General features: G+C 35.2%; 1 protein-coding gene across 2 annotated transcripts; it reads left to right on the plus strand.

Annotated features, from left to right (window-relative positions):
• Nucleotides 1-4,628: 4,628 nt before the first annotated feature.
• Nucleotides 4,629-13,455, plus strand: LOC110443797 (galactoside 2-alpha-L-fucosyltransferase 2-like). 2 transcript variants are annotated; one of them, XM_021488215.1, is made up of 3 exons: nt 4,629-4,712; nt 5,845-5,884; nt 10,612-13,455. In XM_021488215.1, the coding sequence occupies exons 2-3, from the start codon at nt 5,875-5,877 to the stop codon at nt 11,817-11,819; spliced, it is 1,218 nt and encodes a 405-aa protein (XP_021343890.1). In that variant the 5' UTR covers nt 4,629-4,712; nt 5,845-5,874; the 3' UTR covers nt 11,820-13,455. The 2 variants fall into 2 exon arrangements, with proteins under 2 accessions (XP_021343890.1, XP_021343889.1); XM_021488214.1 differs by lacking the exon at nt 5,845-5,884 and having other exon boundaries at nt 4,638-4,712.
• The last annotated feature ends 217 nt before the right edge of the window (nt 13,456-13,672 follow it).

Below are 13,672 nucleotides of genomic sequence, written 5' to 3' on the forward strand. Positions count from 1 at the left end.
CAAAATAATTTGTGAAACCACGATATACCGTCCGCAATTTCTCATTTGCATATGAAGCCCGGATGGCGATTGCTAATGATGTCGTTGACCCCGACGACCCCGACTGACCCTGACACGTCATGGAATTGATTATTCATGACGTCACGAACAATAGCATGACCCGAAAGGTCAACGTAATTCCGCCTCAATTTGAATATTTCTGACGTCACCAATCCACAGCAGAGTGACCCGGAATTTGAAGAAAGCACTCAAACATATCTTAAAATCCTCGTTTCTTTCAGTGTTTTTGGTTGATATGAATTAGAATGGGGAAAACCCTACTGTATTTTGAAATGTGCGGCGTTATATCGTGATTATATTGTCGCAAATATCCGTTTTACCGGCTCCGTTCCGCGTCTCCCCGATAAACCACCGCAAATTTTGAAATACAGTAGGGTTATCCCCTAAATATACCTTATTTTGCCTGATTATTGGATTCTACATTACGTTATTAATTCTCTTTCCCTTGACAGGTGTATCCGCACTTTTACCGGTGTGAGATATCCTTGTCTCACCCTAGGGTTGAGACTAGGGATTCCTTGATTCATAACAATGGCATGACGTCACTTTAACAATACAATGAGGTCAAGTCGATAATCTATCAACGTCACGTCAACCATGAATTTAGCCTGTAAAGTTAACATTACATTGTGTATATGATACACAATGGGAGAACAGGGTAAGAGAAAAAGAATCATTCACCCCGAGGGGAAAGATTCTTAAGTTGCCAAACACTCGGCAAAGCCTCGTGTTTGGCAACTTAAGAATCTTACCCCGAGGGTTGAGATTCCCCTATCTCGCCCCAAAGGGGATGAGCGATTCTATTAATCTATCTTGCTTTACATGAATGATGCTTTCCTTCCATTAAAAAGTTTTTCCATATAATTTCACAAAATTGTACGGAGGGAGAAAGTGAGTGAGGAACTTGACTTCCCCTTAGAAGGAAGCTTCTTGCTGCCCTTACACTTCTAGCCTTTGGTCTTGAAGACTGGATGAGACTTATCCCAGCAGAAAGTTGCATGGGATAATGTGTAGTTTTTTTCCGCTGCATGCCAAGCACCCTCCGAAGAGATAGGACCACTGGACCCGTGTTTCTTTAAAATAAACACCCGAAGCCGCAAAGTACATTTGCACAGCAGGTAGAACACCACTGGAAATGACCATTGAAGGGGATCGTCAAAAAGGTGAGAACGGCACGGTTCACTCACCTGCATGCCACAAAGGAAAGAAAGAAACAAAGCAGTACAGTCATTAAGGAGAAATGAAGTGCAGCAGCTGTCCGTACTGCTGAGTTTAGGCCAGACGTTAGTATGTTCTGCATGTCTTGCCTCTCCTCTTTAGATACTCAATCTTCAGGCAGAGATCGGAGCCTGCACAAGGAGACGTTAAAAACAAAAGAAGAAAAAATGTGAAGGGAGAGGCGCAACATCCTCTCGAATTTGAGGTGTTCATTAGCCTCGAACATCACCTAGTCCATCATCTTTCCGGGCCAAGAAGAAGAATGGTCCCTGTCCTCGAGCTAAGATGAATGAGGGGCAATCTGCCTGTCGTGGATGGCGTAATACGATAATTTCAACTCCTATAAGTCCATAACCTGGAACTGCAGCTCGGGAAACCCTGGCGCGCGAGAATCAGAAGAATGCTTCTCCACTACACGCGCCTGACCGGCGACCACTGCAGGGGACACAATGGTGCCCTCGTACGGGTTCAAATCACTGCACAAATCAGGTTTATAAGGGACCACGGAGCTTAGAAAAATGGTCGCCTACGAGACTGATGACAACTAAGGAGGTGGGCCATCCTTCTTCCTGAGCATAAGGGTAACGTACGCACGAAGCAAATGAGTGTATCTATTGATAAGGGTATACTTGCAAGATACAATTTCGTAGAATCTTCTATGAAAACAAAGTCACCTTTTTCCTACACATAAGCAATGATTTCGCAGCCAGTGCCTGCAATTTCAAACACAAAATGGTGTGCTAGTTTTAACAACACCTTGAATAACAGAAACGTGAGCTACGTGCATGACAAGTTGGTACCGGTGGCCGACATTTCCAGGTCTGGCTCATAGATTATGTCGGAAATCACATCGATATCGCTACCCATGCGAACATTTCCCTCAAATGTTTCTCCATTGCATTGTGTAGAATGTGATTTCTGCATCTTGAGAAAGAGGTTAATAGTTGCATTACATGTATATGAAACACATGTTGCATTTATGTAAAGAATACTTTAAGCAGTGAAATGTCCATTTAATCCTGACAAAACGTGTGGGTATTCAATGGCTTTCAGTTTAGAGGGCAATGGGGTTTTGGCAGTGTGCTTCGGAAACGTCATTAACAATCATCCTTCGAAGAGCTGGTTGATGTTATTACAGCAAATAGTATAATAAGTACTATTAAATATACTATTTAAATCTTTCTCGACAATAGGCATTTAGAACCTTGATTTATTGCTATCGTTCGTTTCTGTAAATAAATATACTGTATGTGAAAGAACAGATGACAACATTATACTTACTTATTCTTTTGGCTTACAAAGAAAACATCGTATTTGTTTATTTATCATTAGGTTATGACATTTTGAATAAGCTCCATTGCTCTCTTAAAATGAAAACCTAACACCCACAAAGAATTTTCAGGATTATAATGACATTTTATTGTTTAAAAAAACACCCACTTGCATTATATAATGCAACTCAATTTCTTCCGATGATACAGAAATCATATTCCACACGAAACATTAAAGTAACGTTTGCGAAGTTTGAGGAAAATGGTCGCATGTATAGCAAAGTCAGAAGAACCGACATTTTACGTGAGTGCTTAAAACTTAGGATTGGTATAGCACAAAGAAAATTAGATTGTTATGTCACTTAAACATTCCGCAAACATGATTTGTTTAGAAGAAAATAAAAGTACTCTTATTTGCCTTGGTGATCTCCAACCCGTTTCGGTGTCGACACCCTTAAGCTTTATCTCTTAAAGCCGATACCCTACTTGTGAGGCAATACACGGTAGAGTGTGAACTAAAACAGGAATAAACAGCCAACGCCTCTTTATAAACTGGAACCGATTAAGCTTTTATAGTGGCTGTGTTGGCTATTGTTCGTTGATACAAAAATGAAAGTATTTACGAACAAATAAAATAAAATTTAACTGCATCTCATCAACGCACTTTTATTTTTCAAATCGTGTCGAGCTGGACCCGGTTTTAACGCTATTCGCTGAGTTAAACTTTGAATGTAGTTTTATTTTTTTCAAATCGCGTTGAAGCTTACCCATGTTTAAAATAATTTGATCATATTTTTCAAAATGCATATTTTTTTGAAAGTGCGTTATAACTTTGGGCTAGTTCTACTACAGGTACCTACAATACCCACATCAAGACATGCCAGACGTTTAGTGAGTCATGATGTCAGTGTTCCTTCGGACGTTTTTACTGTTGAACTATGCGTTGTGTACTTAGTGGATGGGAAACACCTTTAAATGAGATTTTGATAATTATTTGTATTACTTAAATAAATTATGTTTTTTTTTTTTTTTTTTTTTTTTATATCAAATTAACCATTTCAAAAAATATGTTTTTCTTTGCGTTTGAACATTTTATACGGATTTTTGCTTTAATTTTGAACTGGCCGGTATCCAGCGAGTGAGTTAAGATATCTATGATCATGATACATACGTGTATCCCTGAGGCACTCGAACTACACAGAACTCTGACTACACAGAAAATATGTGCATACTTCCTTGTCGAGAGCTGCAATGGTAAACACGTTAGTGTTCTGAATGTCAGGCAATATCACACATGATAATCATAAACGTGGTGGACCTGATGATGTAAGTTAACCTTCATTTCAGAAATAGGCATATATATGTACAGTAATTAACTAATCCAAACATTACTGAAATTTTATTGCGATTATGGACCATGGCAAATTATCTAGACATATTACTGTGTGATTGTCGTCCAAATATTCATTTTATTACAGAATCGGTTCGGAATATTTAATTGAATTAAGGAAATGAGTATTTTAACTTAACTGAGTTCTTAAGTTTTAAAACATGTTTTCGATCAGACGAATTAATACTGTATGCACTCATACAGAATGGAAAAAAGTACATGCATCAAATAGTTAAGTGGGAAACATACCACATTACAGGCAAAGAATCTTTTATTACCGGGGGGGGNTTATAGGCAACGAAACATTGTTACGGGGGAGGGGTGGTGAAGATAACTCTTTTAAAAGTAACTTATTAAATGACACAGACGAGTCCATATCTTCTGTTATGTGTCCATATCCTGGAAACGACATGAAATCTTATTTTAGTGTAAAACTCCTTTTATGCCGTATTTAAAACGGACTTAAATTCCGTGGTATTTAAGATTCATTTCGCTAAAACTTTGCTCATCTCACTCTCTATCTAAATCTTTTGTTACTATTTATTTCTTTATTTAGAAATCAATTTTCTTTGAATTTGTTTTGGGTTATTCTGCAATGTATTCTATTTTTGCACGCTATATATTTTCCGGAATAGTCCGTCTCCGCGTCTTGTATTTAAGTTTAGTATATGCTTCTCTTCATGATCTATCAAACACTTGGTCAACGTAAGAAGGAAGCTTACCAGCAGAAAGAAGTCTGAAAAAAATGGGAATGTTTTGTAAGACTTTAAAAGGTATATAGTTAACTTTGTCGATTTGAATTGGGAATCAAGGTGTGATATTTTGCATGAACAGTTAAAATGAAAATGAAGATGCGTAACAGGAAGCTACTCCTTAATAAAAAATATATGTGTAAGCTTAGTTACACATGAGTGCATTTCAGTCATGTCAACTCCGTGTTCAACCACACTAATATCGTATTAGGCACTGTTTCTGTGCTAAACCATTGCCTTTTCTGATCAATCTGAAACATGCATAACTATGTACCAAGGAGGCATACATATGGAATTTAATCTGTTAAATAGTTATCTAGCAATCTTTTTTTCCAATCAGTCTTAAAATAAAACATGCACAGCTTGAAGACCTAGTGAGATCTATCAATCAGATTATAGAAAGATCTGTCAGCTCACCTGTAACTTAAAATGTCAATATCCAATCCAATTTGCCCAAGACTTAAAACATCCACAACTAATATAAGTATCAAATAAATCTACATATGAAATTTGAGACAGATCTGTCATGTCCTGCTTTAGAATTAGAAAAAAACCCACTTGAATTACAAAACTGTCAAATGAATGATGGCTGCAGGTGACCATTTTGTTCCTCTGATCAATCTCAAAATTGAACAAGCAAAATTTGATCCCAAGGGGAATGTGCATAAAATTTGAGAATGATCTGTCTTGAACTTCTTCTGAAATAGTGAAGAATAATTTTAAGTATTGACTAGAGATGAACAGCCTTCCATCTGATTGTTAGTGGGCTAAAAATAAAGCAGAGCAGCTTGATACATTTACAACACATGTTCAGTACAGGATGTGATGAACAAACTAGATTGGCTTATACTAAAATAACACTGACTACATACATGTACCAAAAAAGTAAACCATTCTGCAATAACCAACACCAGTAATAATGTTGACGATTAATATTGCATGCACATCCCTACAGACGCATATATCTTGTTTGCATGCATTTGTATGTATGTCAGATAAACACTTTTTACTAAGAATGATGACTGGTTCCTGTATGTATACAAATAACTGTATGCATAATTATGTATAATTAAATGTTGACTAGTGAAGTGTTAGTAGTTGCATGTGTTTCTGATCTTATTTTATTTTTGATTTAAATCTTATTTCTTCACAGCAAGGATTCAAATAATAACATAAAGTAAAGATGAGACGAGGTAAACTTGGTGTTCGTGATGGTAATATGTGCATTTTGCATGCTTGTATAGTACATGTATATAATCCTGTGACTAACTAACAATTAGTAATTAGTATTACCAGGTAGTTTGTTTATTACATTTTTACCAGTATCTGAAACTATTAATTACATAAAAGTGTTATTTTTCACTGAAGTGAGGAATATCAAGGAAAGCTGATATTTACACTCATAATTTTTTTTTTTCCTTAAGTGGATACCTGTAAAAATGCTTTGTCTTTGCTTGTGATGATATGTACATGTCTAACGTCTAAACTGAGGAGCACTCCTCAAATGAAAACTGTTTTTGGTGTTTAGAAGTACACTTATTGCTTCAAACAGGGTCATTTTCCTTATTTTGAAATTGTAAAAATGTAATAAACAGAATATTTAATGCTTAATATTTGCAGCCAAATCCTGTCTATTATATCTACACATTGTACTCAATATAGTTTATACCATTTTGGTAAAGATCGAAACCTATTCAAAATTTTGAGCCTTTCTTCTGGTGGTCCATTAACTTATTTATAATTATTCACGCCTGAAATTTCATAATTAACAATTCCAACCTTTGAATTAGAAGAGTGCAAATTAAAATGTGTCTTCAGGGGTGAATGAGTTCATACGGATTTGACTGCAGAGGATATATAATTATATATGATGCTTTCTTTACCTATAGCCACGCACGTGCACATGTACAGTGCATGTATCACAATACTTCAGTATTTTACCTGTACTGCCACACTATGTAAAATATAAATGGTACATTGTACATATTCAAGGGCATGGGAAACCATTAGATGTGATCACATCCTCTATATATTAAGTTTGAGGTTTTATTTCATAATTCGTATATTAATAGCATGCATTAGTGAATTAGTAGTTATAACCCTTTCAACACCGTAGACCATAATGGACTCATCCAGATCAAAACAAGGGTGAGTTTACTAAAGTTACATAGGGGTGAAAGGGTTAAGTTATAATAAATTTAGTAATTAGCTCATTTGCATTGTGTATACAGGTGTGATGTAACACTATATATCATAAGAAATATGGGTTGTATTATCAATTTTCATCTTCAATTGTGAACATGTATTAAATTTCTTTGTATATATATACTTCTTATATGTTTTTGAGTGCCCAAGACCTTTAAGGGCACTGGCAGTATGGTTTCAACTGTAACAAAACCTAGTACAAAAAAGTAAAACAACATTTATTCTGAAATTTGGTAATCATCTGTAGCAGACATGCATATATATGTATAGCACCTTTATCCATTTTCTATCTCTTTATGACAACACAAAAGAAACTATCTTCATTCTTTCATATCCACAAAAACATTTGATCATAGTCTTGTAATGTTGGTTATACAGGTAACATGTACATTTTTACAGCTTAGTTTGCTCACAGGTTATCAATAAAGTACGGTAAATGGGTTCCCTACAAGAAAATCTAAGATTCTTCTGTATATTAAGTGTTTTTTTCAAAGCCTCCGCAGTAGGAGTCAAACTATAGTAAAAGGGTATGTTCCATCAAGTAAGAATATATCATTACCATCAGTGTTCTGCCCAGAATGTTTTGAAAGAAGCATGATATTTCAATATTTCTGTTAAAGCAGCACTCTATGTTGAATCAAAGCAGCATGGTAACTTTAGATTTACTATGAATATATAGCAGAGAAGATCTAGGATAGCAGCATGGCAAGAAATTATAGGAGCATGGCAAAAACAGCCTGGGGAGAACACTGACCATTCAATATTCATCATCTCCAAATAAATTATTTAATTGTTTCTTTTTTCATCGGAATATTTCATATAAACCATGTCTGTAAAGAATTCAAGTTGTTAAAATTTAAAATTTCAAAATAAAACACAAATAAAATCAAAAGCTTCAAAGGTTAACCCGGACCTTTATATGACCAGTCCCACACCTTACCAATGCTTCTGATGTCCAGGAATTATAAATATACATCAAAATGAAATCCTAACTTATGGCCAATGGGAAAAAACATAGAAAATTAAGAGGTGAATACCATAATATATTAATAAGTGAGGTCAGTGATCTAAGACAGAAAAACTCCTTTTGGTTGCTTCATCTTCTTTATATAAGGAAGAAATTGATTTAGTCAATAAAATATCTCTAAGTGGAACTCATTTCATTTTAACTGGTGCAGTGCTAGTGGTACTCTTTACCTTAATACTAGATATAGATGATACATGTAATGGGTTTGTGAGATTTTGAGTTGTTGGTATAGACACATAGAAATTGTGTTACTTGGGTTTTGTTAACTTGTACCGGTACGTAGCACTCACACTAAGTGTACAGTGTAACAGTCTACCTAATTCTACGAGGTTTAGTTGATGAAGAGAACTCTGGGAGGTACTGAATCATATACTTGATTCAAGTTTCTGATGTGGGAAAATCTTTTACAATTTGTTCAACCAGATGAAGGATTATGGTAGACCAACAATGTTATTGATAGCTATAGCTATTGGCCATGCTGAACTGTTAAGTTGACCACTGTATAATCAATTCAGCTATTGAATAATTATAAGGTCTTGTTTCATTTCTTCTCTTCAAAAGGCCAAGATGAACTGGTAACCTAACTTCACTGCTTACTCAGATCAAATTCCCACTCAATATCTGTGCTTTTCAGTCACCATATATGACCGCCATACAGTGGTAGAGGCATGTAATTTTATAAAACATGATCAATCCTTCCACACAAGTCAACATCACTGTACATGTGATGTCAGCACATCTGTTACATACGTTATCATTGAATGTGCTGGATTATTTATTAAATGCTATTTATTATATACATATGCTCGCTCTGAATGACAATATGTATACATATGCTTGCTCTGAATGACAATGATTTTTTTTAATCCAAGGGCCTTTGTCTGTTTATTCCTTACATTTAGGATAAACTGAGACATTGCTATTATGGTGTGTGTATATATATATATATAAAGATTGATCGTGAGGTGTCATATGGCTCAAGGTGATTTCTATGAAATTTTTGCCAGGGAAATATGGCGGAATATAAATTGATAAAACTGATTTCCATGTGTAAATTTACACCAAGAGGTTGGTAAAATATGTGGTTAATTTCATTGCTCAATGTAACTTTTATTGAATTTCATTTTTCAGTGGAATTATTTTCACCTGTACATGCGCTATAATTTGCACTCATGAAACTATCAGGTCAATCATTCTAATTACTCATGAAGTGACACATTTCCTTTGCTTTGTTCAATGTTGTAATTCTAAGAAGTGTAGATTTTTTAGTGATTGATGTTGTTTTAACTCAATTTTGTTTTGTGCATGCTTATATTTTATGTATTTTTATTTTTATTTTTAGCGACAAAGTTAAAGTTAGTTTCCAATACAGGAGCTGATAGAGCTCCTCTACACTTGACTCAACAATTCAACAACTCAACATGACAAGTTGTATTATCATGTTGAATAGAATATGTATATTACTCTGGTAAATTGTGCATGGTGTTTTGATAGTTGGTGTGTGTAGATGTTCACAACACACCTATTTATATATTCTGAAACTGGCATTGAATGATTTGTGTAAAAAAGTGGCAAAATCATGGCCCGGAATCTTGTTATCATTTGATTCAGACATGTCAAAAGTCCATGTAATCATTTCAAAGTCATATATAAGGGTCAATTGCATTGAAACCTTCTGAAGTGCTGTACATGTGAAGACCAGGTTTATAGATCAGATTGGAAAAAAATAATTAGTTGGTTGAAATCTCTAAGAAAAAGATTCATTGAGAGGTAGAGCAATAAAATCTACCATTAAAGATCAATAATGTGTCGTGTAATGATATCTAGCATATTCAGATAAGTCCGACCTTAAAATTATTTGAAGTTTGCGGATGTGATGTGAGTGATACAAGCCCATTTGACCTATTGTTTTTATCTTAATTTTGTCTTATCAAATAGAGTGGCAGAAATGATAATTGAATACAGTTACTTCAAAATACAATTCATTCAAAATATTTGTTCAAACTACCAATAATCAAAATTATTCACTTCCCAAAACAGTTTGTCCCGTTATTTATCATAATAAGATTCCTGATATATGCAGACTCAGAAGTACAAAAATGCGGAACAATAATTGAAGCACTTTCATAAATACTTAAAAGTGGTTCAAATCAACACATTTCACAACACTTTTCAGAACCAAAGTAATTATATTATTAACTGTAGTAAAAATAGACTGATTACAGAACCTAAGTAATTAACTATAGTAAAAATAGACTGATTACAGAACCTAAGTAATTAACTATAGTAAAAATAGACTGATTACAGAACCTAAGTAATTAACTATAGTAAAAATAGACTGATTACAGAACCTAAGTAATTAACTATAGTAAAAATAGACTGATCTGAACCATTCTGTTACAGTGATTACTTATTTAATGGTAAATCTCTAGTGACACCTTCCAAGATTTGCATGGACAATGCCTTCCAAAGGGAAATGAATTGTGTATAATTAGAAAACAGCTCTCTGGATTACTCTTAATTGAATCAAGTTTTTTGTTAACATATGTATTTCCTGTCTGGTCCTATTATGAGGACAGAAAAGTAAAAAACCTGTTTTAACTGTAGTAACATTTTCTAGTAAACAGTTAATATGATCTGAATTGAAAAATAACAATATTAAATTCCTGATCATTACTATCATTACAGGAGTTCTCACCAGCACCAAGTGTTTGATGGTGGGCCTTCTGGTGCTGGTCACTATCTTCATTATTCACCTGACCAGAATCAGAACTGAGACTGACCGGACCGAATCCGAGAGTATCTCCTTCATTGACAAGTATGGCTCCACACATGGCATCATGTCCAAGTTCTTCTCAAGTGTCAGAGACTATGGCAAGGCAAACATTGATCATAAAAAACCACCTCTTGGAACGAGTAGAACGGAATCGCAGTTAAAAAGTGCTAAAACACATGAGGAAGGCCTTGTAAAGATAAAGGAAAAAAAGCCCAAGGCTCAAGAGCTGGTTCATACCAGTCAAAATGTAACCAAGAAGGTTGGTTTTACTATAGCAACAAAACGTGCACCACCAAAACATTATATAACTATTGATTTCAAAGGGAGGCTGGGGAATCTGCTCTTCCAGTATGCATCCTTATTTGGAATTGCTGATAAAAACTACTTGATTCCAGTGATTTCTGAAAACAACGAACTACGGAGAATTTTCAAAATATCGTCACAATCCACAGAGAAGAATCGGGTCCATTACGGGAAAACATTTAATGAGAAAATTGGGTGTGCTTTTGAACCTGCAGCAATGAAACTTGGATCAGAAACAAATACGAAACTGAATGGCTACTTTCAAAGTTTCAAGTACTTTAAAGAGAGTGAAGCATCACTGCGTGGTCAATTCAGATTCAAGGATGACCTACAGAAGAAAGCAGTTTCTGTATTTTCTGAACTTGTTGCTGAAAAATCTAACACTAAAAATGGTCCTGTCACATATATTGCTGTTCATGTGCGCAGGGGAGACTTTGTAAACAATGAGCACATCAGTAAGTATGGCTATGTGTCCCCTGGGCCTGACTATCTTCAGAAGGGTATGGGCATGTTCAGGGCTAACTACAGTAACACAGTATTTGTGGTTGCATCTGATGATTTACCTTGGTGTAAAGAAAACATGAAGGGGAATGATGTAGTTTTCCTGAGTGCTGGGAACACACGTGATTTGGACTTCGCTGTGATGACACAGTGTAACCATATGCTGATGACCGTCGGCAGCTTTGGCTGGTGGACAGCATGGTTGATCAATGGAAAGACAATTTACTACACAGGCTATCCTCGTCCTGGGTCCCAGCTTGCTAAACAGATAGTACTAGAGGACTACAGACCTCCAGAATGGATTGGTTTGCCATAATTTCTGGGGTTTTTGTTCTTGCCTCCCTTGTACATTACTTAAGGCTTCACTAATCCAGCCACCATGCTTCCTCTACCCAAATCAAAGGAATCAGATTCATAAGATAAAGTTTAATGTAAATACTGTCAAACCTGCTAATGTATGCAACCACCTGCATTAAGAGACCACCTCTATTAAGAGACCACCTGTGTTAAGAGACCACTTTTTGGACTTCCCATAGGTGGTTGCTTCGTAAAGGTTTTACTGTATAAGAGTCATAATATAACTATATTTTACATGTCTGGTCCCTAATGTTCAAAATTGAAATCCATTCATTTCATATAAACCTGAGGAAAAAGATGGATAGATTAAGGAGCATATATATAAATTAGGATTGTCAAATGAAATCTCATTACATTTTTTTTTATTATATACAGTCATAATATATTTTGTAACATTCCTATATTATTATCTGCAAATGTTTGTACTTTTCCATTCACACCTACAATATGTGCATGTTGTATATTTCTACATCCATAGACGTTCACTTGGATGTCTCCAAATTATATCGGGTAAGCACTTATATATAATATTAGTGCCAGTGATTTGTGTGCACGACCATTCCAGACTGCTGATATAGATTTCCATGTAGCTAGTTAAGTGTCTTAGATGTCTCTGTATTTCTGTAATACATTCTGTATATACCAGTATATATTACTAATGGTAAAACCATGCATTCCACTTAATATCACTTGCAAAATAAAAACCTGAATAATTATCACAGTTTAAAGAGATGAGAAATCAAGAAATGTCTACAAATATGTGTTTATAGTTAGCTTTGGTTGTGACACAGTGAGAAATAAAAATGTGTTTGAAATGCAGAGCATGAGAACACAATAATCTATATTTTATTCAAATATGATGAGAATTCATCGGAAAATAAATAACATTATGATAAACACTCCAGTTAACGTTGCAATCAAGATTTTCATTGGTTCAAAACCTTTGGTGACAATATGCATAATATACATAATCATTGTAATGTTTTGATTGTGTAATTATAATCAGTCTAAGCTAATTCTAACATATTCATAACCTGAACAACTATAAGTAAAAAGAGGATTTAAAAGGAATTGAGAAATTCAAAACATTTCTGATAATAGTCCAGAATATGATTTTATGCCAATTTAATGAGAAGGGAGGTAACTCTTATAATTATTTTTGGAGCTGTCAACTCATTTACCCCTGAAATTTCATAATGAACTATACCAACCTTTGAATTGGAATAGTTCAATGTGTCTTCAGGGGTGAACGAGTTAAAGGATACATTTAAAGGATCCCCTTTCCACTACACTGTGGTATTCCGTATATATACAGTAACCTCACCTAAACTTCCGTTTGGATAAAACTGTAGCACAGTTCGACCACAGGGGTTCATTATAAATGTCTAATACACATATCCTATACTAAAATGGTTCACATACACAGCACACAGACATTTATAACGAACCCCTGTGGATTGGACTAGATGACAATTCTGTTGATCAGCTGCAGGTATATAAGCTCAATTGGTTAGCCACCATTGTTATGCCATGGTGCGGCGTCCATTGTCCGTCCGTCCATTTGTCCGGCATCAACTTTTTAGGTCACCTGAGACAAAGTCTCAAGTGACCTATTGCGATCGCCTTTTGTCCGTCGTCGTCCGTCGTGCGTCCGTAAACAATTTACATTTTCGACTTCTCCAAAACCCCTGAATAAATTTCAATGAAATTTTGCAGGGACCTTCCATGGACAAAGGTCAACAAAAATAGTTGCCGGTTTAGTCCTAAGCCCCCAGGGGCCTGAGGGGCGGGGCCAAAAAGGGTCAAATTGAC

The sequence above is a fragment of the Mizuhopecten yessoensis genome, unplaced genomic scaffold, assembly GCF_002113885.1.
Source record: "Mizuhopecten yessoensis strain PY_sf001 unplaced genomic scaffold, ASM211388v2 scaffold716359, whole genome shotgun sequence".
Taxonomy (NCBI): Eukaryota; Metazoa; Mollusca; class Bivalvia; order Pectinida; family Pectinidae; genus Mizuhopecten; species Mizuhopecten yessoensis.